General features: G+C 45.8%; 1 protein-coding gene across 4 annotated transcripts in view; it reads left to right on the top strand.

Annotated features, from left to right (window-relative positions):
• The window catches only part of tsc2 (TSC complex subunit 2), a 56,950-nt gene that overhangs the window by 21,795 nt on the left and 9,626 nt on the right, over positions 1 to 25,529 (top strand). For all 4 annotated transcript variants that reach the window (XM_075463564.1, XM_075463566.1, XM_075463565.1 and 1 more), the window contains 4 exons: positions 234 to 395; positions 504 to 665; positions 24,646 to 24,758; positions 25,272 to 25,514. In XM_075463564.1, coding sequence (XP_075319679.1) covers positions 234 to 395; positions 504 to 665; positions 24,646 to 24,758; positions 25,272 to 25,514 — 680 coding nt within the window. The remainder of the gene's footprint in view (positions 1 to 233; positions 396 to 503; positions 666 to 24,645; positions 24,759 to 25,271; positions 25,515 to 25,529) is intronic.

Genomic DNA, 25,529 nt, shown 5'->3' with positions numbered 1-25,529 from the left:
ATGATTATATAGTGAATTCATACCTGCGTATGCATGCTTGCATATGAATGCCTGTCTTGCATGTGGCATCGCTAGATACTTGAGCATTGGTTTGTTGTCATTACTGAGTTTTAATGAAAAGAGCTTGCATGTCTATGTGCACTGATTGTATTTTCATGACTAAGCGTGCCCTTCTCTTTCTCCTGTACACCCTCTGCTGTTGTTTATCGAGCTCTCCTTTTCCTCGTATATAGGATGCACACCTCAACCACGACCTGCAGTCTGGGCTCTGCAGATGAAAATGCAGTGACTCAGGCAGACGAGGGGCTCAAGACCGTCCACCTGGAGCTCACAGAGACTTGTCTGGACATGATGGCCCGATATGTGTTTTCCAACTTCTCTGCACTGCCCAAGAGGTCGGCGATGACCTTTTAATCTTTGATTAAATCGTGTTATTTCTCTTTTTTGGGGACAATAGAGAGAACCTGTAGCGATGATGATGTTGGCCTTCGACTGTCTTTTAGGTCTCCCATCGCAGAGTTTCTTTTGGCAGGAGGTCGCAGTATGACGTGGTTGGTGGGCAACAAGCTAGTGACCATAACAACTAGTGGAGGCGTCAGAACGCAAGCGCTGCTGGGCCTGGACATGTCTGAACGTCTGGGAGGAGGAGGAGGAGAAATGACCAGGTGACGCAAGCTTGCACACACAGCACCAAAAGGATTTTGCTCTTCGACTCAATTAGGCTACAATTTCACAGCTCCACTGTCTGAGGTTTCCTTGTTTTTCATTTTGTTTTTCCCCATTGACGGATTTCCAAATAACATAAAACCATAATGCAGATCATCATGGATATGTTAGATGGCACATGAAACGACAATGAAATAAAAAGGATGTCTTGTTTTTTTTTTTTTATGTTTCTGAAGGTGTTTTAGGTGTTCAAATCACGAAGCTCCTGGTAGTGAATATTTATCATTTGAAAAATGCATCTCGCACCACCCATCAGGTTGACATTTGAGTTCAGAATAAAGTAATTTGACCTTTATTACAATAATATCATAACCCCAGCAGCTAACTTTTCATCGATCTCTTGACTCTTTTTAAGAAAAAAAAAAAAAGAAAAGTAATTTATTTTTTGATTAATTACATTATTTATTTGTCTGCAGTACATTTTATCACCACCATTTGTTTACAAGCAAAACCATTGACTTGGAGCTCTAGCTATATGAAAGGTGAGGTATCTAACTCGCATACAAACACAAATCCCCTTTCTGCCCCATCAGAAGCTGGAGCCCAAGTTAAAGGTATATACTTTGCTAAGGCTTCAAGAGCAGCAATTCAGTATCTGTCCAAAAGCTTTCCAGACTTTTCTGACCTCCCGCTGTGGCAGCATTGATGGCAAACTTCTATTTCTAGGTCTTCATGGCTGTAAAGCTCTCTAGATACTGTGTGCAGAAGTGCTACCATCTACCATAGAGCCGACACTGTCATGGTAAATGTCACAACCAGGAGAATGAAGCTTTCTCTCAGTGTTTTCCAACTCTTTATCTCGCTGTATTCAGTGCCGTCTTCACCTCCTCAAGCCATAGCGGGTCAGCCAATATGTGCAATTTCATCTGAACCTTGATGTCCCAATCAGGATTATCCAGAGGGATTTAGTGAGGAGAGAAGCAGTTGCTGCTCTTTGCCACAATGGCTTTAAAGCTCATCTGTCAGATTCTCAAACCATCTACAGTAAAAAATGAGGGACAGCAGGGATACGAAAATTCTTAGAAATGAATAACTCTTCATGGAGACCGTGCAGGGATTCTCCGGCCTCTGGATTTAGTCTTTGCATGTGAACACCTGAGTCTGGTGTCAGTTTGTGTAACGTTCCCATTCCCACACAGAGCCAGAAATTAGTACGAACAAAGTAATTACTAATTAGATAATGCTAAAACAAAAAAAAACTACAGAACTAAGCCAAGAAGGTTTTGTTGGCTAAATGCTCACTTTGCTTTGTTAGCTTCTTTGACTAGAACAAATCTAAGTCATTATTTATATAAGTAACAATAAAAAACTAGAAAGCTGCAAGCAGCTGTGAGCGGGACCGAGGTGTGCGTACGTTGGGATGTGCGCACGTTGGGGCATGCGCTGGACGCTGGAGCCGCAGCTCTGCCCACACACACGATACCCTCTGCGTACGTACGAGCACATAATAACTCCAATGCGGAGGGGTTTTTGAAAATTTCTAGGGGGCGCCACTGAGCCATTTTGCTCAGCCCACACACGATACCCTTCACATACGAACGAGGTCATCAGGGTGGACGTGTGTGCCAAGTTTCATTAAGTTGCGATGATGATAAGGCTTTCAAATCACAAACGCCATCACACGATTGTCACCGCCTGGCCACGCCCACACCGTTCAGAGTTTGGAAAAGCTTCTCAAGAGTTTTCTTCCCCCCTAGCTTAAGAGTAACCTGGCCAAGTTTGAAGATTTTAGCATTAAATATGTAGGAGGAGTTTGATCAAATGCGAGGTGTGAAAAAAAAAGATGTTTCCAACCACCAGCAGGTGGCGCTATGGGTGGATGTCACTATGATAATATGTACGCGTTCAGGCTGGGTCCAGCATTCACCGTATGAAGTTTGGGACAGATTGGATAATGTATGTGGGAGTTATAAGCAACTTAATTTGTTGTGGCGAGTGATGGCGAGTCATCAAACTTTGAGGCGTCGCCACGCCCACGCCCTTTGAGGTTTGAAAAAGTTTCTCCATGAATTTTTCCCCCCATGTCTTAAGAGTAACCTGGCCAAGTTTGAAGTCTGTAGCATTAAATCTGTAGGACAAGTTCGATCTTATACAAGGTGTAGAATCGGTCAAAAATGGCACGAAAACGCACTTTCCATCCAAAATGGCCGACTTCCTGTGGACGTGGGACCATGGCGGCATGAGACTTTTTTGTGCGTCTGGGCATGATGAATGAGTGTACCGAATTTCGTCGTCCCACGCAAAACTAACCCCAATGTGTGGACCATTTTTAAGTACCCTAGGGGGCGCCACTGAGCCACTTTGCTCCTTCCACACACGATACCCTTCACATACGTACGAGGTGTTCAGGATGGACGTGTGTGCCAAGTTTCATGACGTTGTGATGATGATAAGGCTTTCAAATCACAAACACCATCACACGATTTTCACCGCCTGACCACGCCCGAATTGTTCAGAGTTTGGAAAAGTTTCTCCATGAATTTTTGCCCCCATGTCTTAAGAGTAACCTGGCTAAGTTTGAAGCTTGTAGCATTAAATCTGTAGGAGGAGTTTTATAAAATGTGAGGTGTGGCAAAAAATGACATTTCCGACCACCAGCAGGTGGCGCTATAGGAGGATGTCACTATGATAATATGTACGCGTTCAGGCTTGGTCCAGCATTCACCGTATGAAGTTTGGGACAGATTGGATAATGAGTGTGGAAGTTATAAGCGACTTAATTCTTCATGGCGAGTCATAACTTTGAGGCGTCGCCACGGCCACGCCCTTTGAGGTTTGAAAAAGTTTCTCCATGACTCTTTCCCCCCATGTCTTAAGAGTAATCTGGCCAAGTTTGAAGCTTGTAGCATTAAATCTGTAGGACGAGTTCGATCAAATGCGAGATGTGGAAAAAAAGAGATGTTTCCAACCCCCAGCAGGTGGCGCTATAGGTGGATGTCGTTATGATAATATGTACGCATTCAGGCTGGGTCCAGCATTCACCGTATGAAGTTTGGGACAGATTGGATAATGTATGTGGGAGTTATAAGCGACTTCATTTTTTGTGGCGAGTGATGGCGAGTCATCGAAATTTGAGGAGTTGCCACGCCCACGCCCTTTAAGTTTTGAAAAAGTTTCTCCATGAATTCCCCCCCCCCAAGTCTTAAGAGTAACCTGGCCAAGTTTGAAGTCTGTAGCATTAAATCTGTAGGACAAGTTCGATCTTAAGCAAGGCGTGGAATCGGCCAAAAATGGCACGAAAACGCACTTTCCATCCAAAATGGCCGCCTTCCTGTGTACGTGGGACCATGGCGGCATGAGACTTTTTTGTGCGTCTGGGCATGGTGAATGAGTGTACCGAATTTCATTGTCCTACGCGAAACTAACCCCATTGCGGGCACCATTTTTAAGCATCGTAGAGGGCGCTACAGAGCCAATGAGCAACTCCCAAAGATATAATGTTTAGATTCTTTCATGTCGTCGACTAGCACGTGGCGCTCGCAAAATTTCGTGAGTTTTCGCATACCTTTTGCAAAGAATAAGAAAGAAAGAAAGAAAGAAAGAAAGAATAATAATAATAACTAGAAAGCTGCAAGCAGCTGTGAGCGGGACCGAGGTGTGCGTACGTTGGGATATGCGCACGTTGGGGCATGCGCTGGACGCTGGAGCCGCAGCTCTGCCCACACACACGATACCCTCTGCGTACGTACGAGGACATAATAACTCCAATGCGGAGGGGTTTTTGAAAATTTCTAGGGGGCGCCACTGAGCCATTTTGCTCAGCCCACACACGATACCCTTCACATACGAACGAGGTCATCAGGGTGGACGTGTGTGCCAAGTTTCATTAAGTTGCGATGATGATAAGGCTTTCAAATCACAATCGCCATCACACGATTGTCACCGCCTGGCCACGCCCACACCGTTCAGAGTTTGGAAAAGCTTCTCAAGAGTTTTCTTCCCCCCTAGCTTAAGAGTAACCTGGCCAAGTTTGAAGATTTTACCATTAAATATGTAGGAGGAGTTTGATCAAATGCGAGGTGTGAAAAAAAAAGATGTTTCCAACCACCAGCAGGTGGCGCTATGGGTGGATGTCACTATGATAATATGTACGCGTTCAGGCTGGGTCCAGCATTCACCGTATGAAGTTTGGGACAGATTGGATAATGTATGTGGGAGTTATAAGCAACTTAATTTGTTGTGGCGAGTGATGGCGAGTCATAGAACTTTGAGGCGTCGCCACGCCCACGCCCTTTGAGGTTTGAAAAAGTTTCTCCATGAATTTTTCCCCCCATGTCTTAAGAGTAGCCTGGCCAAGTTTGAAGTCTGTAGCATTAAATCTGTAGGACAAGTTCGATCTTATACAAGGTGTAGAATCGGTCAAAAATGGCACGAAAACGCACTTTCCATCCAAAATGGCCGACTTCCTGTGGACGTGGGACCATGGCGGCATGAGACTTTTTTGTGCGTCTGGGCATGATGAATGAGTGTACCGAATTTCGTCGTCCCACGCAAAACTAACCCCAATGTGTGGACCATTTTTAAGTACCCTAGGGGGCGCCACTGAGCCACTTTGCTCCGCCCACACACGATACCCTTCACATACGTACGAGGTGTTCAGGATGGACGTGTGTGCCAAGTTTTATGACGTTGTGATGATGATAAGGCTTTCAAATCACAAACACCATCACACGTTTTTCACCGCCTGACCACGCCCGAATTGTTCAGAGTTTGGAAAAGTTTCTCCATGAATATTTGCCCCCATGTCTTAAGAGTAACCTGGCTAAGTTTGAAGCTTGTAGCATTAAATCTGTAGGAGGAGTTTTATAAAATGTGAGGTGTGGCAAAAAATGACATTTCCGACCACCAGCAGGTGGCGCTATAGGAGGATGTCACTATGATAATATGTACGCGTTCAGGCTGAGTCCAGCATTCACCGTGTGAAGTTTGGGACAGATTGGATAATGAGTGTGGAAGTTATAAGCGACTTAATTCTTCATGGCGAGTCATAACTTTGAGGCGTCGCCACGGCCACGCCCTTTGAGGTTTGAAAAAGTTTCTCCATGACTCTTTCCCCCCATGTCTTAAGAGTAATCTGGCCAAGTTTGAAGCTTGTAGCATTAAATCTGTAGGACGAGTTCGATCAAATGCGAGATGTGGAAAAAAAGAGATGTTTCCGACCACCAGCAGGTGGCGCTATAGGTGGATGTCGTTATGATAATATGTATGCGTTCAGGCTAGGTCCAGCATTCACCGTATGAAGTTTGGGACAGATTGGATAATGTATGTGGGAGTTATAAGCGACTTCATTTGTTGTGGCGAGTGATGGCGAGTCATCGAACTTTGAGGAGTTGCCACGCCCACGCCCTTTAAGTTTTGAAAAAGTTTCTCCATGAATTTCCCCCCCCATGTCTTAAGAGTAACCTGGCCAAGTTTGAAGTCTGTAGCATGAAATCTGTAGGACAAGTTCGATCTTAAGCAAGGCGTGGAATCGGCCAAAAATGGCACGAAAACGCACTTTCCATCCAAAATGGCCGCCTTCCTGTGTACGTGGGACCATGGCGGCCTGAGACTTTTTTGTGCGTCTTGGCATGATGAACGAGTGTACCGAATTTCGTCATCCCACGCGAAACTAATCCTATTGCGGGGACAATTTTTAACCATCGTAGGGGGCGCTACAGAGCCAATGAGCGACTACCAAAAATATAAAGTTTAGATTCTTTCATGTCGTCGACTGGCAGATGGCGCTCGCAAAATTTCCTGAGTTTTCGCATACCTTTTGCAAAGAATAAGAAAGAAAGAATAATAACTAGAAAGCTGCAAGCAGCTGTGAGCGGGACCGAGGTGTGCGTACGTTGGGATGTGCGCACGTTGGGGCATGCGCTGGACGCTGGAGCCGCAGCTCTGCCCACACACACGATACCCTCTGCGTACGTACGAGCACATAATAACTCCAATGCGGAGGGGTTTTTGAAAATTTCTAGGGGGCGCCACTGAGCCATTTTGCTCAGCCCACACACGATACCCTTCACATACGAACGAGGTCATCAGGGTGGACGTGTGTGCCAAGTTTCATTAAGTTGCGATGATGATAAGGCTTTCAAATCACAAACGCCATCACACGATTGTCACCGCCTGGCCACGCCCACACCGTTCAGAGTTTGGAAAAGCTTCTCAAGAGTTTTCTTCCCCCCTAGCTTAAGAGTAACCTGGCCAAGTTTGAAGATTTTAGCATTAAATATGTAGGAGGAGTTTGATCAAATGCGAGGTGTGAAAAAAAAAGATGTTTCCAACCACCAGCAGGTGGCGCTATGGGTGGATGTCACTATGATAATATGTACGCGTTCAGGCTGGGTCCAGCATTCACCGTATGAAGTTTGGGACAGATTGGATAATGTATGTGGGAGTTATAAGCAACTTAATTTGTTGTGGCGAGTGATGGCGAGTCATCAAACTTTGTGGCGTCGCCACGCCCACGCCCTTTGAGGTTTGAAAAAGTTTCTCCATGAATTTTTCCCCCCATGTCTTAAGAGTAACCTGGCCAAGTTTGAAGTCTGTAGCATTAAATCTGTAGGACAAGTTCGATCTTATACAAGGTGTAGAATCGGTCAAAAATGGCACGAAAACGCACTTTCCATCCAAAATGGCCGACTTCCTGTGGACGTGGGACCATGGCGGCATGAGACTTTTTTGTGCGTCTGGGCATGATGAATGAGTGTACCGAATTTCGTCGTCCCACGCAAAACTAACACCAATGTGTGGACCATTTTTAAGTACCCTAGGGGGCGCCACTGAGCCACTTTGCTCCTTCCACACACGATACCCTTCACATACGTACGAGGTGTTCAGGATGGACGTGTGTGCCAAGTTTCATGACGTTGTGATGATGATAAGGCTTTCAAATCACAAACACCATCACACGATTTTCACCGCCTGACCACGCCCGAATTGTTCAGAGTTTGGAAAAGTTTCTCCATGAATTTTTGCCCCCATGTCTTAAGAGTAACCTGGCTAAGTTTGAAGCTTGTAGCATTAAATCTGTAGGAGGAGTTTTATAAAATGTGAGGTGTGGCAAAAAATGACATTTCCGACCACCAGCAGGTGGCGCTATAGGAGGATGTCACTATGATAATATGTACGCGTTCAGGCTTGGTCCAGCATTCACCGTATGAAGTTTGGGACAGATTGGATAATGAGTGTGGAAGTTATAAGCGACTTAATTCTTCATGGCGAGTCATAACTTTGAGGCGTCGCCACGGCCACGCCCTTTGAGGTTTGAAAAAGTTTCTCCATGACTCTTTTCCCCCTTGTCTTAAGAGTAATCTGGCCAAGTTTGAAGCTTGTAGCATTAAATCTGTAGGACGAGTTCGATCAAATGCGAGATGTGGAAAAAAAGAGATGTTTCCAACCCCCAGCAGGTGGCGCTATAGGTGGATGTCGTTATGATAATATCTACGCGTTCAGGCTGGGTCCAGCATTCACCGTATGAAGTTTGAGACAGATTGGATAATGTATGTGGGAGTTATAAGCGACTTCATTTTTTGTGGCGAGTGATGGCGAGTCATCGAACTTTGAGGAGTTGCCACGCCCACGCCCTTTAAGTTTTGAAAAAGTTTCTCCATGAATTCCCCCCCCCATGTCTTAAGAGTAACCTGGCCAAGTTTGAAGTCTGTAGCATTAAATCTGTAGGACAAGTTCGATCTTAAGCAAGGCGTGGAATCGGCCAAAAATGGCACGAAAACGCACTTTCCATCCAAAATGGCCGCCTTCCTGTGTACGTGGGACCATGGCGGCAAGAGACTTTTTTGTGCGTCTGGGCATGGTGAATGAGTGTACCGAATTTCATTATCCTACGCGAAACTAACCCCATTGCGGGCACCATTTTTAAGCATCGTAGGGGGCGCTACAGAGCCAATGAGCAACTCCCAAAGATATAATGTTTAGATTCTTTCATGTCGTCGACTAGCACGTGGCGCTCGCAAAATTTCCAGAGTTTTCGCATACCTTTTGCAAAGAATAAGAAAGAATAATAATAATAATAATAATAAACCTTACAGATACAATAGGGTCCTTGCAGTTTCACTGCTCGGTCCCTAATAATAAACCTTACAGATACAATAGGGTCCTTGCAGTTTCACTGCTCGGTCCCTAACTAGAAAGCTGCAAGCAGCTGTGAGCGGGACCGAGTGTGCGTACGTTGGGATGTGCGCACGTTGGGATGTGCGTACGTTGGGCATGCGCTGGACGCCGTAGTCGCGCAGCTCTGCCCACACGCACGATTCCCATTGCGTACGTACGAGCACACAATAACCCCAATGCATAGGGGTTTTGGAAAATTTCTAGGGGGCGCCACTGAGCCATTTTGCTCCGCCCACACACAATACCCTTTACATACGTACGAGGTCGTCAGGGTGGACGTGTGTACCAAGTTTCATGACTTTACGATGATGATAAGGCTTTCATATCACAAACGCCATCACACGATTTTAACCTCTGGCCACGCCTACACCGTTCAGAGTTTGGAAAAGTTTCTCCATGAATTTTTGCCCCCATGTCTTAAGAGTAACATGGCCAAGTTTGAAGCTTGTAGCATTAAATCTGTAGGAGGAGTTTGAGGTGTGGAAAAAAAAGACTTTTCCAACCACCAGCAGGTGGCGCTGTAGGTGGATGTCACTATTTTATATGTGCGCGTTCAGGCTGGGTCAAGCAATCACCGTATGAAGTTTGGGAAAGATTGGATAATGTATGTGGGAGTTATAAGCGACTTAATTTTTCATGGCGATTCATAAATTTGGGGCATCGCCACGGCCACGCCCTTTGAGGTTTGAAAAAGTTGGCCAATTATTTTTTCCCCCCATGTCTTAAGAGTAACCTGGCCAAGTTTGAAGATTTTAGCATTAAATATGTAGGAGGAGTTTGATCAAATGCGAGGTGTGAAAAAAAAAGATGTTTCCAACCACCAGCAGGTGGCGCTATGGGTGGATGTCACTATGATAATATGTACGCGTTCAGGCTGGGTCCAGCATTCACCGTATGAAGTTTGGGACAGATTGGATAATGTATGTGGGAGTTATAAGCAACTTAATTTGTTGTGGCGAGTGATGGCGAGTCATCAAACTTTGAGGCGTCGCCACGCCCACGCCCTTTGAGGTTTGAAAAAGTTTCTCCATGAATTTTTCCCCCCATGTCTTAAGAGTAACCTGGCCAAGTTTGAAGTCTGTAGCATTAAATCTGTAGGACAAGTTCGATCTTATACAAGGTGTAGAATCGGTCAAAAATGGCACGAAAACGCACTTTCCATCCAAAATGGCCGACTTCCTGTGGACGTGGGACCATGGCGGCATGAGACTTTTTTGTGCGTCTGGGCATGATGAATGAGTGTACCGAATTTCGTCGTCCCACGCAAAACTAACCCCAATGTGTGGACCATTTTTAAGTACCCTAGGGGGCGCCACTGAGCCACTTTGCTCCTTCCACACACGATACCCTTCACATACGTACGAGGTGTTCAGGATGGACGTGTGTGCCAAGTTTCATGACGTTGTGATGATGATAAGGCTTTCAAATCACAAACACCATCACACGATTTTCACCGCCTGACCACGCCCGAATTGTTCAGAGTTTGGAAAAGTTTCTCCATGAATTTTTGCCCCCATGTCTTAAGAGTAACCTGGCTAAGTTTGAAGCTTGTAGCATTAAATCTGTAGGAGGAGTTTTATAAAATGTGAGGTGTGGCAAAAAATGACATTTCCGACCACCAGCAGGTGGCGCTATAGGAGGATGTCACTATGATAATATGTACGCGTTCAGGCTTGGTCCAGCATTCACCGTATGAAGTTTGGGACAGATTGGATAATGAGTGTGGAAGTTATAAGCGACTTAATTCTTCATGGTGAGTCATAACTTTGAGGCGTCGCCACGGCCACGCCCTTTGAGGTTTGAAAAAGTTTCTCCATGACTCTTTTCCCCCTTGTCTTAAGAGTAATCTGGCCAAGTTTGAAGCTTGTAGCATTAAATCTGTAGGACGAGTTCGATCAAATGCGAGATGTGGAAAAAAAGAGATGTTTCCAACCCCCAGCAGGTGGCGCTATAGGTGGATGTCGTTATGATAATATGTACGCGTTCAGGCTGGGTCCAGCATTCACCGTATGAAGTTTGGGACAGATTGGATAATGTATGTGGGAGTTATAAGCGACTTCATTTTTTGTGGCGAGTGATGGCGAGTCATCGAACTTTGAGGAGTTGCCACGCCCACGCCCTTTAAGTTTTGAAAAAGTTTCTCCATGAATTCCCCCCCCCATGTCTTAAGAGTAACCTGGCCAAGTTTGAAGTCTGTAGCATTAAATCTGTAGGACAAGTTCGATCTTAAGCAAGGCGTGGAATCGGCCAAAAATGGCACGAAAACGCACTTTCCATCCAAAATGGCCGCCTTCCTGTGTACGTGGGACCATGGCGGCAAGAGACTTTTTTGTGCGTCTGGGCATGGTGAATGAGTGTACCGAATTTCATTGTCCTACGCGAAACTAACCCCATTGCGGGCACCATTTTTAAGCATCGTAGGGGGCGCTACAGAGCCAATGAGCAACTCCCAAAGATATAATGTTTAGATTCTTTCATGTCGTCGACTAGCACGTGGCGCTCGCAAAATTTCCTGAGTTTTCGCATACCTTTTGCAAAGAATAAGAATAATAATAATAACTAGAAAGCTGCAAGCAGCTGTGAGCGGGACCGAGGTGTGCGTACGTTGGGATGTGCGCACGTTGGGGCATGCGCTGGACGCTGGAGCCGCAGCTCTGCCCACACACACGATACCCTCTGCGTACGTACGAGCACATAATAACTCCAATGCGGAGGGTTTTTTGAAAATTTCTAGGGGGCGCCACTGAGCCATTTTGCTCCACCCACACACGATACCCTTTACATACGTACGAGGTCATCAGGGTGGACGTGTGTGCCAAGTTTCATTAAGTTGCGATGATGATAAGGCTTTCAAACCACAAACGCCATCACACGATTGTCACCGCCTGGCCACGCCCATACCGTTCAGAGTTTGGAAAAGCTTCTCAAGAGTTTTCTTCCCCCCTAGCTTAAGAGTAACCTGGCCAAGTTTGAAGATTTTAGCATGAAATATGTAGTAGGAGTTTGATCAAATAAGAGGTGTGGAAAAAAATGAAGCTTCCAACCACCATTAGGTGGCGCTGTAGGTGGATATCACTTTTTTATATGTGCACGTTCAGGCTGGGTCCAGCATTCACCGTATGAAGTTTGGGACAGATTGGATAATGTATGTGGGAGTTATAAGCGACTTAATTTTTTATGGCGCGTCATAAATTTGAGGCGTCGCCACGGCCACGCCCTTTGAGGTTTGAAAAAGTTGGCCAATGATTTTTTCGGCCCATGTCTTAAGAGCAACCTGGCCAAGTTTGAAGGTTTTTGCATTAAATATGTAGGAGGAGTTCGATCACATGCGAGGTGTGGAAAAAAAAAGACATTTCCATCCACCAGCAGGTGGCACTATAGGTGGATGTCACTATTTTATATGTGAGCTTTCAGTCTGGGTCCAGCATTCACCGTATGAAGTTTGGGACAGATTGGATAATGTATGTGGGAGTTATAAGCGACTTCATTTTTCGTGGCGAGTGATGGCGAGTCATCAAACTTTGAGGCGTCGCCACGGCCACGCCCTTTAAGTTTTGAAAAAGTTGGCCAATGAATTTTTCCCTCCATGTCTTAAGAGTAACCTGGCCAAGTTTGAAGTCTGTAGCATTAAATCTGTAGGACAAGTTCGATCTTATACAAGGTGTGGAATCGGTCAAAAATGGCACGAAAACGCACTGTCCATCCAAAATGGCCGACTTCCTGTGGACGTGGGACCATGGCGGCCTGAGACTTTTTTGTGCGTCTTGGCATGATGAATGAGTGTACCAAATTTCGTCGTCCCACGCGAAACTAATCCTATTGCGGGGACAATTTTTAAGCATCGTAGGGGGCGCTACAGAGCCAATGAGCGACTCCCAAAAATATAAAGTTTAGATTCTTTCATGTCGTCGACTGGCAGGTGGTGCTCGCAAAATTTCCTGAGTTTTCGCATACCTTTTGCAAAGAATAAGAAAGAATAATAATAACTAGAAAGCTGCAAGCAGCTGTGAGCGGGACCGAGGTGTGCGTACGTTGGGATGTGCGCACGTTGGGGCATGCGCTGGACGCTGGAGCCGCAGCTCTGCCCACACACACAATACCCTCTGCGCACGTACGAGCACATAATAACTCCAATGAGGAGGGGTTTTTGAAAATTTCTAGGGGGCGCCACTGAGCCATTTTGCTCAGCCCACACACGATACCCTTCACATACGAACGAGGTCATCAGGGTGGACGTGTGTGCCAAGTTTCATTAAGTTGCGATGATGATAAGGCTTTCAAATCACAAACGCCATCACACGATTGTCACCGCCTGGCCACGCCCACACCGTTCAGAGTTTGGAAAAGCTTCTCAAGAGTTTTCTTCCCCCCTAGCTTAAGAGTAACCTGGCCAAGTTTGAAGATTTTAGCATTAAATATGTAGGAGGAGTTTGATCAAATGCGAGGTGTGAAAAAAAAAGATGTTTCCAACCACCAGCAGGTGGCGCTATGGGTGGATGTCACTATGATAATATGTACGCGTTCAGGCTGGGTCCAGCATTCACCGTATGAAGTTTGGGACAGATTGGATAATGTATGTGGGAGTTATAAGCAACTTAATTTGTTGTGGCGAGTGATGGCGAGTCATCAAACTTTGAGGCGTCGCCACGCCCACGCCCTTTGAGGTTTGAAAAAGTTTCTCCATGAATTTTTCCCCCCATGTCTTAAGAGTAACCTGGCCAAGTTTGAAGTCTGTAGCATTAAATCTGTAGGACAAGTTCGATCTTATACAAGGTGTAGAATCGGTCAAAAATGGCACGAAAACGCACTTTCCATCCAAAATGGCCGACTTCCTGTGGACGTGGGACCATGGCGGCATGAGACTTTTTTGTGCGTCTGGGCATGATGAATGAGTGTACCGAATTTCGTCGTCCCACGCAAAACTAACCCCAATGTGTGGACCATTTTTAAGTACCCTAGGGGGCGCCACTGAGCCACTTTGCTCCTTCCACACACGATACCCTTCACATACGTACGAGGTGTTCAGGATGGACGTGTGTGCCAAGTTTCATGACGTTGTGATGATGATAAGGCTTTCAAATCACAAACACCATCACACGATTTTCACCGCCTGACCACGCCCGAATTGTTCAGAGTTTGGAAAAGTTTCTCCATGAATTTTTGCCCCCATGTCTTAAGAGTAACCTGGCTAAGTTTGAAGCTTGTAGCATTAAATCTGTAGGAGGAGTTTTATAAAATGTGAGGTGTGGCAAAAAATGACATTTCCGACCACCAGCAGGTGGCGCTATAGGAGGATGTCACTATGATAATATGTACGCGTTCAGGCTTGGTCCAGCATTCACCGTATGAAGTTTGGGACAGATTGGATAATGAGTGTGGAAGTTATAAGCGACTTAATTCTTCATGGTGAGTCATAACTTTGAGGCGTCGCCACGGCCACGCCCTTTGAGGTTTGAAAAAGTTTCTCCATGACTCTTTTCCCCCTTGTCTTAAGAGTAATCTGGCCAAGTTTGAAGCTTGTAGCATTAAATCTGTAGGACGAGTTCGATCAAATGCGAGATGTGGAAAAAAAGAGATGTTTCCAACCCCCAGCAGGTGGCGCTATAGGTGGATGTCGTTATGATAATATGTACGCGTTCAGGCTGGGTCCAGCATTCACCGTATGAAGTTTGGGACAGATTGGATAATGTATGTGGGAGTTATAAGCGACTTCATTTTTTGTGGCGAGTGATGGCGAGTCATCGAACTTTGAGGAGTTGCCACGCCCACGCCCTTTAAGTTTTGAAAAAGTTTCTCCATGAATTCCCCCCCCCATGTCTTAAGAGTAACCTGGCCAAGTTTGAAGTCTGTAGCATTAAATCTGTAGGACAAGTTCGATCTTAAGCAAGGCGTGGAATCGGCCAAAAATGGCACGAAAACGCACTTTCCATCCAAAATGGCCGCCTTCCTGTGTACGTGGGACCATGGCGGCAAGAGACTTTTTTGTGCGTCTGGGCATGGTGAATGAGTGTACCGAATTTCATTGTCCTACGCGAAACTAACCCCATTGCGGGCACCATTTTTAAGCATCGTAGGGGGCGCTACAGAGCCAATGAGCAACTCCCAAAGATATAATGTTTAGATTCTTTCATGTCGTCGACTAGCACGTGGCGCTCGCAAAATTTCCTGAGTTTTCGCATACCTTTTGCAAAGAATAAGAATAATAATAATAATAATAAACCTTACAGATACAATAGGGTCCTTGCAGTTTCACTGCTCGGTCCCTAACTAGAAAGCTGCAAGCAGCTGTGAGCGGGACCGAGTGTGCGTACGTTGGGATGTGCGCACGTTGGGCATGCGCTGGACGCCATAGTCGCGCAGCTCTGCCCACACGCACGATTTCCATTGCGTACGTACGAGCACGCAATAACCCCAATGCATAGGGGTTTTTGAAAATTTCTAGGGGGCGCCACTGAGCCATTTTGCTCCGCCCACACAAAATACCCTTTACATACGTACGAGGTCGTCAGGATGGACGTGTGTACCAAGTTTCATGACTTTACGATGATGGTAAGGCTTTCATATTACAAACGCCATCACACGATTTTCACCTCTGGCCACGCCCACACCGTTCAGAGTTTGGAAAAGTTTCTCCATGAAGTTTTGCCCTCATGTCTTAAGAGTAACCTGGCCAAGTTTGAAGATTTTAGCATTAAATCTGTAGGAGGAGTTTAAGGGTGTGGAAAAAAAAGACGTTTCCAACCACCAGCAGGTGGCGCTATAGGTGTTTATCACTATGATAATATGTACGCGTTCAGGCTGGGTCCAGCAATAACCATATGAAGTTTGGGACAGATTGGATAATGTATGTGGAAGTTATAAGCGACTTAATTTTTAATGGCGAGTCATAAATTTGAGGCGTCGCCACGGCCACGCCCTTTGAGGTTTGAAAAAGTTTCTCCATGAATTTTTTCCCCCATGTCTTAAGAGTAACCTGGCCAAGTTTGAAATCTGTAGCATCAAATCTGTAGGACAAGTTCGATCAAATGCGAGGTGTAGGAAAAAAAAGAAGTTTCCGACTACCAGCAGGTGGCGCTGTAGGTGGATGTCGTTATGATAATATGTACGCGTTCAAGCTGGGTCCAGCATTCACCGTATGAAGTTTGGGACAGATTGGATAATGTATGTGGAAGTTATAAGCGACTTTAATTTTTGTGGCGAGTGATGGCGAGTCATCGAACTTTGAGGCGTCGCCACGGCCACGCCCTTTAAGTTTTGAAAAAGTTTCCCCATGAATCTCTCCCCCCATGTCTTAAGAGTAACCTGGCCAAGTTTGAAGTCTGTAGCATTAAATCTGTAGGACAAGTTCGATCTTATGCAAGGCGTGGAATCGGTCAAAAATGGCACGAAAACGCACTTTCCATCCAAAATGGCCGCCTTCCTGTGTACGTGGGACCATGGCGGCGATAGACTTTTTTGTGCGTCTGGGCAAGATGAATAAGTGTACCGAATTTCGTTGTCCTACGCAAAACTAATCCTATTAAGGGGACCATTTTTAAGCATTGTAGGGGGCGCTACAGAGTCAATGAGCGACTCCCAAAAATATAAAGTTTAGATTCTTTCATGTCGTCGACTGGCAGGTGGCGCTCGCAAAATTTCCTGAGTTTTCGCATACCTTTTGCAAAGAATAAGAAAGAAAGAAAGAATAACTAGAAAGCTGCAAGCAGCTGTGAGCGGGACCGAGGTGTGCGTACGTTGGGATGTGCGCACGTTGGGGCATGCGCTGGACGCTGGAGCCGCAGCTCTGCCCACACACACGATACCCTCTGCGTACGTACGAGCACATAATAACTCCAATGCGGAGGGGTTTTTGAAAATTTCTAGGGGGCGCCACTGAGCCATTTTGCTCAGCCCACACACGATACCCTTCACATACGAACGAGGTCATCAGGGTGGACGTGTGTGCCAAGTTTCATTAAGTTGCGATGATGATAAGGCTTTCAAATCACAAACGCCATCACACGATTGTCACCGCCTGGCCACGCCCACACCGTTCAGAGTTTGGAAAAGCTTCTCAAGAGTTTTCTTCCCCCCTAGCTTAAGAGTAACCTGGCCAAGTTTGAAGATTTTAGCATTAAATATGTAGGAGGAGCTTGATCAAATGCGAGGTGTGAAAAAAAAAAAGATGTTTCCAACCACCAGCAGGTGGCGCTATGGGTGGATGTCACTATGATAATATGTACGCGTTCAGGCTGGGTCCAGCATTCACCGTATGAAGTTTGGGACAGATTGGATAATGTATGTGGGAGTTATAAGCAACTTAATTTGTTGTGGCGAGTGATGGTGAGTCATCAAACTGTGAGGCGTCGCCACGCCCACGCCCTTTGAGGTTTGAAAAAGTTTCTCCATGAATTTTTCCCCCCATGTCTTAAGAGTAACCTGGCCAAGTTTGAAGTCTGTAGCATTAAATCTGTAGGACAAGTTCGATCTTATACAAGGTGTAGAATCGGTCAAAAATGGCACGAAAACGCACTTTCCATCCAAAATGGCCGACTTCCTGTGGACGTGGGACCATGGCGGCATGAGACTTTTTTGTGCGTCTGGGCATGATGAATGAGTGTACCGAATTTCGTCGTCCCACGCAAAACTAACCCCAATGTGTGGACCATTTTTAAGTACCCTAGGGGGCGCCACTGAGCCACTTTGCTCCTTCCACACACGATACCCTTCACATACGTACGAGGTGTTCAGGATGGACGTGTGTGCCAAGTTTCATGACGTTGTGATGATGATAAGGCTTTCAAATCACAAACACCATCACACGATTTTCACCGCCTGACCACGCCCGAATTGTTCAGAGTTTGGAAAAGTTTCTCCATGAATTTTTGCCCCCATGTCTTAAGAGTAACCTGGCTAAGTTTGAAGCTTGTAGCATTAAATCTGTAGGAGGAGTTTTATAAAATGTGAGGTGTGGCAAAAAATGACATTTCCGACGACCAGCAGGTGGCGCTATAGGAGGATGTCACTATGATAATATGTACGCGTTCAGGCTTGGTCCAGCATTCACCGTATGAAGTTTGGGACAGATTGGATAATGAGTGTGGAAGTTATAAGCGACTTAATTCTTCATGGCGAGTCATAACTTTGAGGCGTCGCCACGGCCACGCCCTTTGAGGTTTGAAAAAGTTTCTCCATGACTCTTTCCCCCCATGTCTTAAGAGTAACCTGGCCAAGTTTGAAGCTTGTAGCATTAAATCTGTAGGACGAGTTCGATCAAATGCGAGATGTGGAAAAAAAGAGATGTTTCCAACCCCCAGCAGGTGGCGCTATAGGTGGATGTCGTTATGATAATATGTACGCGTTCAGGCTGGGTCCAGCATTCACCGTATGAAGTTTGGGACAGATTGGATAATGTATGTGGGAGTTATAAGCGACTTCATTTTTTGTGGCGAGTGATGGCGAGTCATCGAAATTTGAGGAGTTGCCACGCCCACGCCCTTTAAGTTTTGAAAAAGTTTCTCCATGAATTCCCCCCCCCATGTCTTCAGAGTAACCTGGCCAAGTTTGAAGTCTGTAGCATTAAATCTGTAGGACAAGTTCGATCTTAAGCAAGGCGTGGAATCGGCCAAAAATGGCACGAAAACGCACTTTCCATCCAAAATGGCCGCCTTCCTGTGTACGTGGGACCATGGCGGCAAGAGACTTTTTTGTGCGTCTGGGCATGGTGAATGAGTGTACCGAATTTCATTGTCCTACGCGAAACTAACCCCATTGCGGGCACCATTTTTAAGCATCGTAGGGGGCGCTACAGAGCCAATGAGCAACTCCCAAAGATATAATGTTTAGATTCTTTCATGTCGTCGACTAGCACGTGGCGCTCGCAAAATTTCCTGAGTTTTCGCATACCTTTTGCAAAGAATAAGAAAGAAAGAATAATAATAATAATAACTAGAAAGCTGCAAGCAGCTGTGAGCGGGACCGAGGTGTGCGTACGTTGGGATATGCGCACGTTGGGGCATGCGCTGGACGCTGGAGCCGCAGCTCTGCCCACACACACGATACCCTCTGCGTACGTACGAGGACATAATAACTCCAATGCGGAGGGGTTTTTGAAAATTTCTAGGGGGCGCCACTGAGCCATTTTGCTCAGCCCACACACGATACCCTTCACATACGAACGAGGTCATCAGGGTGGACGTGTGTGCCAAGTTTCATTAAGTTGCGATGATGATAAGGCTTTCAAATCACAATCGCCATCACACGATTGTCACCGCCTGGCCACGCCCACACCGTTCAGAGTTTGGAAAAGCTTCTCAAGAGTTTTCTTCCCCCCTAGCTTAAGAGTAACCTGGCCAAGTTTGAAGATTTTAGCATTAAATATGTAGGAGGAGTTTGATCAAATGCGAGGTGTGAAAAAAAAAGATGTTTCCAACCACCAGCAGGTGGCGCTATGGGTGGATGTCACTATGATAATATGTACGCGTTCAGGCTGGGTCCAGCATTCACCGTATGAAGTTTGGGACAGATTGGATAATGTATGTGGGAGTTATAAGCAACTTAATTTGTTGTGGCGAGTGATGGCGAGTCATAGAACTTTGAGGCGTCGCCACGCCCACGCCCTTTGAGGTTTGAAAAAGTTTCTCCATGAATTTTTCCCCCCATGTCTTAAGAGTAGCCTGGCCAAGTTTGAAGTCTGTAGCATTAAATCTGTAGGACAAGTTCGATCTTATACAAGGTGTAGAATCGGTCAAAAATGGCACGAAAACGCACTTTCCATCCAAAATGGCCGACTTCCTGTGGACGTGGGACCATGGCGGCATGAGACTTTTTTGTGCGTCTGGGCATGATGAATGAGTGTACCGAATTTCGTCGTCCCACGCAAAACTAACCCCAATGTGTGGACCATTTTTAAGTACCCTAGGGGGCGCCACTGAGCCACTTTGCTCCGCCCACACACGATACCCTTCACATACGTACGAGGTGTTCAGGATGGACGTGTGTGCCAAGTTTCATGACGTTGTGATGATGATAAGGCTTTCAAATCACAAACACCATCACACGTTTTTCACCGCCTGACCACGCCCGAATTGTTCAGAGTTTGGAAAAGTTTCTCCATGAATATTTGCCCCCATGTCTTAAGAGTAACCTGGCTAAGTTTGAAGCTTGTAGCATTAAATCTGTAGGAGGAGTTTTATAAAATGTGAGGTGTGGCAAAAAATGACATTTCCGACCACCAGCAGGTGGCGCTATAGGAGGATGTCACTATGATAATATGTACGCGTTCAGGCTGAGTCCAGCATTCACCGTGTGAAGTTTGGGACAGATTGGATAATGAGTGTGGAAGTTATAAGCGACTTAATTCTTCATGGCGAGTCATAACTTTGAGGCGTCGCCACGGCCACGCCCTTTGAGGTTTGAAAAAGTTTCTCCATGACTCTTTCCCCCCATGTCTTAAGAGTAATCTGGCCAAGTTTGAAGCTTGTAGCATTAAATCTGTAGGACGAGTTCGATCAAATGCGAGATGTGGAAAAAAAGAGATGTTTCCGACCACCAGCAGGTGGCGCTATAGGTGGATGTCGTTATGATAATATGTATGCGTTCAGGCTAGGTCCAGCATTCACCGTATGAAGTTTGGGACAGATTGGATAATGTATGTGGGAGTTATAAGCGACTTAATTTGTTGTGGCGAGTGATGGCGAGTCATCGAACTTTGAGGAGTTGCCACGCCCACGCCCTTTAAGTTTTGAAAAAGTTTCTCCATGAATTTCCCCCCCCATGTCTTAAGAGTAACCTGGCCAAGTTTGAAGTCTGTATCGTTAAATCTGTAGGACAAGTTCGATCTTATGCAAGGCGTGGAATCGGTCAAAAATGGCACGAAAACGCACTTTCCATCCAAAATGGCCGCCTTCCTGTGGACGTGGGACCATGGCAGCATGAGACTTTTTTGTGCGTCTTGGCATGATGAATGAGTGTACCGAATTTCGTCGTCCCACGCGAAACTAATCCTATTGCGGGGACAATTTTTAAGCATCATAGGGGGCGCTACAGAGCCAATAAGCGACTCCCAAAAATATAAAGTTTAGATTCTTTCATGTCGTCGACCGGCACGTGGCGCTCGCAAAATTTCCTGAGTTTTCGCATACCTTTTGCAAAGAATAAGAAAGAAAGAAAGAAAGAATAATAATAATAATAATAAACCTTACAGATACAATAGGGTCCTTGCAGTTTCACTGCTCGGTCCCTAACTAGAAAGCTGCAAGCAGCTGTGAGCGGGACCGAGGTGTGCGTACGTTGGATGTGCGCACGTTGGATGTGCGCACGTTGTGGCATGCGCTGGACTCCGTAGTCGCGAAGCTCTGCCCACACGCACGATACCCTCTGCGTACGTACGAGCACATAATAACCCCAATGCGAAGGGGTTTTTGGAAATTTTTAGGGGGCGCCACTGAGCCATTTTGCTCCGCCCACACACGATACCCTTTACATACATACGAGGTCGTCAGGTTGGACGTGTGTGCCAAGTTTCATGATCTTACAATGATGATAAGGCTTTCAAATCAGAAACGCCATCACACGATTTTCACCGCCTGGCCACGCCCACATTGTTCAGAGTTTGGAAAAGTTTCTCCATGATTCTTTCCCTCCATGTCTTAAGAGTAACCTGGCCAAGTTTGAAGCTTGTAGCATGAAATCTGTAGGAGGAGTTTGATCAAATGCAAGGTGTGGAAAAAAAAAGACATTTCCAACCACCAGCAGGTGGCGCTATAGGAAGATTTCACTATGTTAATATCTACGCGTTCAGGCTGGGTCCAGCATTTACCGTATGAAGTTTGGGACAGATTGGATAATGTATGTGGGAGTTATAAGCGACTTAATTTTTTGTGGCGAGTGATGGCGAGTCATCGAACTTTGAGAAGTCGCCACGGCCACGCCCTTTAAGTTTTAAAAAAGTTTCCCCATAAATTTTCCCCCCCATGTCTTAAGAGTAACCTGGCCAAGTTTGAAGTCTGTAGCATTAAATCTGTAGGACGAGTTCGATCTCAAGCAAGGTGTGGAATCGGTCAAAAATGTCACGAAGACTCACTTTCCATCCAATATGGCCGCCTTCCTGTGGACGTGGCACATTGGCGGCATGAGACTTTTTTGTGCGTCTGGGCATGATGAATGTGTGTACCGAATTTCGTCGTCCCACGCGAAACTAATCCTATTAAGGGGACCATTTTTATGCACCGTAGGGGGCGCTACAGAGCCAATGAGCAACTCCCAAAGATATAATGTTTAGATTCTTTCATGTCGTCGACTGGCACGTGGCGCTTGCAAAATTTCCTGAGTTTTCGCATACCTTTTGCAAAGAATAAGAATAATAATAACTAGAAAGCTGCAAGCAGCTGTGAGCGGGACCGAGGTGTGCGTACGTTGGGATGTGCGCACGTTGGGGCATGCGCTGGACGCTGGAGCCGCAGCTCTGCCCACACACACGATACCCTCTGCGTACGTACGAGCACATAATAACTCCAATGCGGAGGGGTTTTTGAAAATTTCTAGGGGGCGCCACTGAGCCATTTTGCTCAGCCCACACACGATACCCTTCACATACGAACGAGGTCATCAGGGTGGACGTGTGTGCCAAGTTTCATTAAGTTGCGATGATGATAAGGCTTTCAAATCACAAACGCCATCACACGATTGTCACCGCCTGGCCACGCCCACACCGTTCAGAGTTTGGAAAAGCTTCTCAAGAGTTTTCTTCCCCCCTAGCTTAAGAGTAACCTGGCCAAGTTTGAAGATTTTAGCATTAAATATGTAGGAGGAGTTTGATCAAATGCGAGGTGTGAAAAAAAAAGATGTTTCCAACCACCAGCAGGTGGCGCTATGGGTGGATGTCACTATGATAATATGTACGCGTTCAGGCTGGGTCCAGCATTCACCGTATGAAGTTTGGGACAGATTGGATAATGTATGTGGGAGTTATAAGCAACTTAATTTGTTGTGGCGAGTGATGGCGAGTCATAGAACTTTGAGGCGTCGCCACGCCCACGCCCTTTGAGGTTTGAAAAAGTTTCTCCATGAATTTTTCCCCCCATGTCTTAAGAGTAGCCTGGCCAAGTTTGAAGTCTGTAGCATGAAATCTGTAGGACAAGTTCGATCTTATACAAGGTGTAGAATCGGTCAAAAATGGCACGAAAACGCACTTTCCATCCAAAATGGCCGACTTGCTGTGGACGTGGGACCATGGCGGCATGAGACTTTTTTGTGCGTCTGGGCATGATGAATGAGTGTACCGAATTTCGTCGTCCCACGCAAAACTAACCCCAATGTGTGGACCATTTTTAAGTACCCTAGGGGGCGCCACTGAGCCACTTTGCTCCGCCCACACACGATACCCTTCACATACGTACGAGGTGTTCAGGATGGACGTGTGTGCCAAGTTTCATGACGTTGTGATGATGATAAGGCTTTCAAATCACAAACACCATCACACGTTTTTCACCGCCTGACCACGCCCGAATTGTTCAGAGTTTGGAAAAGTTTCTCCATGAATATTTGCCCCCATGTCTTAAGAGTAACCTGGCTAAGTTTGAAGCTTGTAGCATTAAATCTGTAGGAGGAGTTTTATAAAATGTGAGGTGTGGCAAAAAATGACATTTCCGACCACCAGCAGGTGGCGCTATAGGAGGATGTCACTATGATAATATGTACGCGTTCAGGCTGAGTCCAGCATTCACCGTGTGAAGTTTGGGACAGATTGGATAATGAGTGTGGAAGTTATAAGCGACTTAATTCTTCATGGCGAGTCATAACTTTGAGGCGTCGCCACGACCACGCCCTTTGAGGTTTGAAAAAGTTTCTCCATGACTCTTTCCCCCCATGTCTTAAGAGTAATCTGGCCAAGTTTAAAGCTTGTAGCATTAAATCTGTAGGACGAGTTCGATCAAATGCGAGATGTGGAAAAAAAGAGATGTTTCCGACCACCAGCAGGTGGCGCTATAGGTGGATGTCGTTATGATAATATGTATGCGTTCAGGCTAGATCCAGCATTCACCGTATGAAGTTTGGGACAGATTGGATAATGTATGTGGGAGTTATAAGCGACTTAATTTGTTGTGGCGAGTGATGGCGAGTCATCGAACTTTGAGGAGTTGCCACGCCCACGCCCTTTAAGTTTTGAAAAAGTTTCTCCATGAATTTCCCCCCCCATGTCTTAAGAGTAACCTGGCCAAGTTTGAAGTCTGTAGCATGAAATCTGTAGGACAAGTTCGATCTTAAGCAAGGCGTGGAATCGGCCAAAAATGGCACGAAAACGCACTTTCCATCCAAAATGGCCGCCTTCCTGTGTACGTGGGACCATGGCGGCCTGAGACTTTTTTGTGCGTCTTGGCATGATGAACAAGTGTACCGAATTTCGTCATCCCAAGCGAAACTAATCCTATTGCGGGGACAATTTTTAACCATCGTAGGGGGCGCTACAGAGCCAATGAGCGACTCCCAAAGATATAATGTTTAGATTCTTTCATGTCGTCGACTGGCACGTGGCGCTCGCAAAATTTCCTGAGTTTTCGCATACCTTTTGCAAAGAATAAGAAAGAAAGAAAGAAAGAAAGAAGAAAGAAAGAATAATAATAAACCTTACAGATACAATAGGGTCCTTGCAGTTTCACTGCTCGGTCCCTAATAAACCTTACAGATACAATAGGGTCCTTGCAGTTTCACTGCTCGGTCCCTAAAAAAACTGTTTTGCAGCTACAAGAGTGTCATAAATACATTTCTAATTTAGACGCATATTAATACCTAATCAGAAATATTTGTAATCACTTCCTGCAGGTCTGATCCGTCACTACACACCCGAATGACCAAAGAGGCTCCAGCTAAACTCGAGTCGCAATCAAGCCAGCAGCACAACAGATCCGCGCGCATACGTGTTCGCTCCATGTCAGGTAATAACTGCACAGGTGTTTGTTGGGTAATTGTCAGCCTCCGGACTCTTGATATGAGACAGCGTTTGTCTTCTTTCAAGACATGTTGTCATTTGCTTCTGGTGTTGCCTCCTCACTGAGATTATTACTGCTGTCTCCACCTGATACATGTCATGTTAATAAAGATTTGTGGCATTGTTTATTATTTTATCCAGTGCTGAGTTATTACACATAATTAAGGAAATGATGTTGGATCTGCATGTCTTAATTATACCTCGCTGCATATTTTCTGCAAATGTTTTTTAAATGATTCCGTCCTTTTGTGACGGTGTCGGTCCACCTGAATGTATTTCTCTGCTTCTTTTTATGAGGATTTAATTGAATGCCATTAAACTCTTGATGTTTAATTATATTTCTTATTTTTTATAAAAGTGTGAGTATCCTTTTAGAGGAACTTTCTGGCTATATTTTGATGTGACGAATGTGAGTAGATTGGATAAATTCTAACCATGACTGCCTTCCCTTTTATCCCAGGTGGGCACGCTCTTCGTGCCGGTCCTGCTCAGAGTCTCAGTCCTCTGGTGTCCCCTTCTGAGGGAGAGATAGCCACTCCTCTTTCTCCCCCCTCGGGTCCCAACCTGGACAGTGTTGGTCCGCCCTCGTCCACCTCTGCCAACCCATCCGCTCCACCTCCCCTCAAAGACAACCCCAGCCTGGCTGAGTTTGTCCCGATCCTCACACAAGGCTGGGCAGAGATCTTCATTCGGAGACCGTCAGGTTTGTCACCAAAGG

The sequence above is a fragment of the Odontesthes bonariensis genome, chromosome 4 (assembly GCF_027942865.1).
Source record: "Odontesthes bonariensis isolate fOdoBon6 chromosome 4, fOdoBon6.hap1, whole genome shotgun sequence".
NCBI classification, from domain to species: domain Eukaryota; kingdom Metazoa; phylum Chordata; class Actinopteri; order Atheriniformes; family Atherinopsidae; genus Odontesthes; species Odontesthes bonariensis.
The sequence above is the reverse complement of the archived record's forward strand: the minus strand, read 5'-3'. Positions and strand labels throughout refer to the sequence as shown.